A 5,013-nucleotide genomic window follows, 5' to 3' on the forward strand; every position below is an offset into this window, starting at 1 on the left:
ACAACATCCGGACACCGATACAACAGCTCTTGCTCATTTGACACTATATGCGAGCCATACAGCACGTTGCTTCCAGGCAACGACCTAGCTTTAGCGCAATAACGTTTTTGACCCATGTCATGAAAATTCGACTAAGTTTTTATGTTGGCTATCAAAGACCTAACACAATTCTTTTCCTTTATCCAGGCTTGGAACCCACTATGTAAAAATTAAAAATTCAAGATAAAAAGTCAATTAGCTACTACCCTTTAAGTAAATAAGCGAGAGGGTCTGAAAGGCATGATTTTCTAGAATCAAAGGCATATTATATATGATCGATGAAGTATATAATGCAAGTGATGACTTACTAACAAATTCTCACTAGTTTTACGACCTTAAAGCAAAATCTCATGCAAATATTAGACACAATGATTGCATGTTATGGGAGTCTGGAAAAGTTCACCATTTCACCAGAAATATGCTGATACACCTATTAAGTGGACTGATCACTGATGGTTCAAGCTTCAAACTGAACAAGATTACAAAAAATAAATTGATGTCTATCCACAATAAATTTTGACATTTTCCACCACATAACTATGACGACAGATTTCAGAAATAACATTCCCTTTTACGTTCCCTGATCTAATTAGTACAGTATCAATATGGAAAATCATGGCTGGGACTATCATCAGCATGCATGTCCATGCAATCACTGGAGTTGGAAGAATTTGTATCCCGGTTCTGGCCGCTAGGATAAGTAATCTCACTGTTTCGGGTTCCATTCCCGGATGACATGAGATTACTTGAAGGGCAGCTCCCCTGTGCCAGATGGTACGGCTGAAGGCTGCGGCGAATGGGGCTAGAGAGTGCATTTGAGAACACAGAGTTCTTTGGTTGTTGATCAGGTTGCGCACTTCTCATTCCCTGTCCCACAAGAGTAGCTGTAAATGCATTAGAGGGTACGGACACACCAAAATTAGCGTGCATTGCAGCCTGAGTGTTCTGTTGATGGAGTGGCTGCCTTGGAGACACCGGTGACTCCTCTGCTCCAAATTCAAGCTCATTCTACATGCACAAACATAGCTCACAGTTATACCTCTATTCAGCTATCACCATACACATGAAAATGAACTAATTCGGTTTGATGAATATCCTTAAACAATGCAAGTTTAGTGGGGATAAAAGGGTGTATATTTTCATGCTCTGACTTGTAAGATCACAACCTGAAATATGGTTGCACGAGACCTACGGGGTTAAACAGTGTTCAGATAAAAATGGGATGAAAATTGTCATGGGCAAGTTAGGTGTGTAACATTACACTTGAAGCTCCTTCATGGCACCTCTTAACGAAACATATGCTAAGAAATAAACATCTCGGATATCATCTCATGGTATTCAGTGTGCAGAAAAATCAGAAAGACATATTGAAAGATTTTGTTCCACATAAATTACTTCTAATCTACTACTCCTATGAAAACCAAAGGTTGAAGAATGATACCCATTAAATTCAGAACTTGACATTCAAAGCAACTGAGTAAGAGACCTATAAGTCTGTAACTCTATAAGTTGTATATGACAATCAGACGTCGATTCAGCATAAATGTTGAGTACTTAGGCCATAAGGTCATGAAAATAAAGAGCAATCTGAGTACTGGCAAATAGAGCAAAAGAGGGTTGAATAAGCAATGCTAAAGCATAAAACTTAGTAAATATTCTCTTTTGACACTACAAAACCTGCAACTGAGCAACTATATCACCAGTGGTCACCCTTGTTCCTTCTTGCTGTTGTCTAATAATCCATTGATACATCTTCTCCTGTGATAAAACACAAACAACCACTGTTCTTAATCTCTTTAAAATTTAGGCCAATAAAACAAGCATAACACAATTATCAAAATTTCAAGTTTTCAACAGCAAGCAACACATCCAAACGCACCAAACAACTGGACAAACAATAAGAAATATTTAGTTCGTTATGCACAAAATACAATCCACCGAAACCAAATCAGAAATCAGGAACTTGGATGAGCAATTTTCAATTTTGCAAATACACTCCAAGTTACTTCAGGGAAGAAATTGGGATTCTCCAAGTCCTAGATTCGTGGAAACTCAAATCAGAAATTAAATTCTTCTACTCAGTAGCTACCTGCCGGGTAGCCCTAAATTAAAGCACAAAACCTCAATCGCAGTTTAAAACATAAAAGAAAATTAAAGAAAAAAAAAGATTTTTCGTTCAGATTGAACAATGGAAATTAAGAATTGAGTTGAAGAAATAGAGGAAAGGGATAGGAATAAAGAAACCGACGAGAGCGTGGCGTTCACCGGCTTGGAAAGAGAGTTTCTGTTGGTTCATGGCGTGGGTGTAGAGATGGGAGAGGGAGTTAGCGGTGGTGCAGAAGGTGGAGTACATGGTCCGATCCACCTCGTCGAGGCGCGTGGCCACCGACTTCCTCTTCTTCCCCATCTTCGTCCTCCTAACTCAAAGAAGAACAAAAGGAAAAAAGGTAGGCGTTGGGGTTCCGAAAAGAGTCGAAGGAAGGGAATGAAATGAATGGGGGCAAGGTGAGTTAGATGGAGATGGCGATGGAGGTTGAGGGAAAAGAATTGGAAAACTAGAAACGAATAAAAAGAAAGATGAGTGACGCTGCAGATTATTTCTCCAAGTGGCATACACGTGGCACATCTTGCCACTCAGCCAGATACCCCTTCGCTTTTTCGTTCTTTCACTACAACCCAGCCTAATTTAGTTTAATCTGGGCCAACTCATCAACACAGAACACTTAATATAAGCCCAATAGCAAATTTTGTCTAGTAATTGCTATAACCTATAATGTTTAAAAAGTAGTATTTAATTATTAAAAAAATTAAAAATTAATATTTAATTTAAAAAATATATAAATAATAATTTTTAAATATTTAAAATTTATCACAAAAAATAAATTAAATAAAAATAACCACTAAATTATAAATACCATAAACTTTATCATTTTATTTTACACACTGACCAAAAACTGTTTATATAGACTTGCTATTTTCCTCTTATTCTACAAGAGTATCGTAGCATTTATTTTTTTTAATAAAAAATAACCTATATTATTTTATTTATAATATAAATGTAATCTTCATGTATTAATAGTATAAGAAAGTTTTATATAAATACTCAATACATATATTATTATGATAGTAAAAGTCACTTAATTTTCAAATTTTACCACTTAAAAATTAGAATACAAACACATGGATAAATTGGATGAAAAAAATTAAATAAATATTCTAAGCTAAATTTCAGAATATAATATTATCAAAAAGCATTTTACAATTAATTTCATAAATTAAATAATAATTTAATCGATATAATATTTTAATTATTTTTTAAATTATATATTATATAAACATATAGTTAATCTTTTTATATTATATAATTATGTATTATTTCTAACTCTCAACAAAAAATCTAAATTTTAACTCATATGTCACTTTGAAGAGTTATAATTTATATTAATTTGTTTAAAATAAAAAATTCCGGTAACAAATTTTTAGATTTTAATAAATCAAAGAATGATTTTTAATGAATTTTTATAAGTCATTTATTGTTCTGTTTTGTATTCATATGTTTGTAAAAATATAATTTTTTTGGAATTTAAACTAAAACGCAATTTAAATTTTTTTTATTTATTTTTATTTTTTTGATATTTTATTTGAATTCAAATGGGGACATTTTCTTAATGACATTTATGTTTTGAAGTTAAATAAACGATTAACTTAAAAGTAAAAAATGTCAATAATCTATATTAGTTTATTCGATTTACTACTGATAAATTATATATACATGGTAAATCGAATTAACTTGATTTGATTTATATTAAAAAAAGTGTAAATCCATTTATATAAAAAAGTCAAACAAAATATGCATGTAACCAAATTAAGTTTAGAATATTTGTGTAATTTTTTTCTCGTCAATTTATCGATATAAATTACCCTAAAAATTAAGTGATCTAAATGCATAAATGGATGACAGTAAAAAATTAAACTTATACAATAATAAGGTTATATAGAGCAAACAAAGTTATTGAACCTTATCATGTATAATGTCTATAATAAAACTGTTTATATAATTTTTTTTATCATCTTGTGTATGATTTTTGTGGCTCAATTTTTTAGTTATGGAACCCATGAGTGTGCTTTCCTCGGATATGGAAATAGGAAGTGCTAGAGGAGAAGGTGGGATAGCTTTATGTCATGTCTAGGTGGTAGAACTCGCAGGGTCCGAGTTCTTTGTTAAAAAAAAAAAAAAGCAAACAAGTCGGAGGGTACGACTTGATGATGGCTGGAATTTGAATTTTAACAATGCAAAACGGACCGTCCGAGTTCTTTTTTTTTAAATTAATTTGAATCTGCCAATGGTAAACGGTAGGTCCGATTTAGGGTTAATGAAAATATAAACTTGTGCAACTCGTACAACAGTCTTAGATCCGTGTTCTTATTCAAGCTTGCTCGTCTTCTTCCTCTGGTTCTCTGCATTTGTATAATTTGTTAGTGTGATTTCTGTTATTATTTAGTAGAGTGAGAGAAATGGATGATAGAGTACTTTTGAAAGTATATTATTTTGGTCAGATTTTATTACAAACATCTGAGGGTGTGAAATTTATCTATGAAAATCCGTTAGATGTTGTTATTCCCTTCACAATTTCATTTGAAGAGCTTAAATGTGTGATCTGTGAGAAGATAGATTCTGAGATGCCAAGGAGAATATCTTGTATTTTATACAGATATCCCATACCGGTGTTTGGTGGATTCGTCCAATTTCAAACCAAATATGTAACGGATGAAGCTAGTTTGCAAGAGATGTTTTCAATGTATATTGAAAGTCGTGGTCAAATCTCGTCCATCGAGTTGTACGTTGAGTTCGAACAATTTGAGGCCGACCAGAATATTGTACACGAGGATTACAATAGTGATAGTGAAGAAGAGTTCGAAAGTAATTACGAAGTTGTTGGTCCAGATGGTGATGAAGATCAAGGTGACAGCATC

At 32.9% G+C, this 5,013-nt stretch overlaps 1 protein-coding gene across 1 annotated transcript; it reads right to left on the reverse strand.

Annotated features, from left to right (window-relative positions):
• Positions 1-411: 411 nt before the first annotated feature.
• LOC112733194 (uncharacterized) lies at positions 412-2,707 on the reverse strand. The gene is made up of 3 exons (XM_025782064.3): positions 2,288-2,707; positions 1,717-1,797; positions 412-1,047 (listed from the first exon to the last, which is right to left on the reverse strand). The coding sequence occupies exons 1-3, from the start codon at positions 2,444-2,446 to the stop codon at positions 640-642; spliced, it is 648 nt and encodes a 215-aa protein (XP_025637849.1). The 5' UTR covers positions 2,447-2,707; the 3' UTR covers positions 412-639.
• Between the last annotated feature and the right edge of the window lie 2,306 nt (positions 2,708-5,013).

This window comes from Arachis hypogaea, chromosome 13 (assembly GCF_003086295.3).
Source record: "Arachis hypogaea cultivar Tifrunner chromosome 13, arahy.Tifrunner.gnm2.J5K5, whole genome shotgun sequence".
In the NCBI taxonomy this organism is placed as follows: domain Eukaryota; kingdom Viridiplantae; phylum Streptophyta; class Magnoliopsida; order Fabales; family Fabaceae; genus Arachis; species Arachis hypogaea.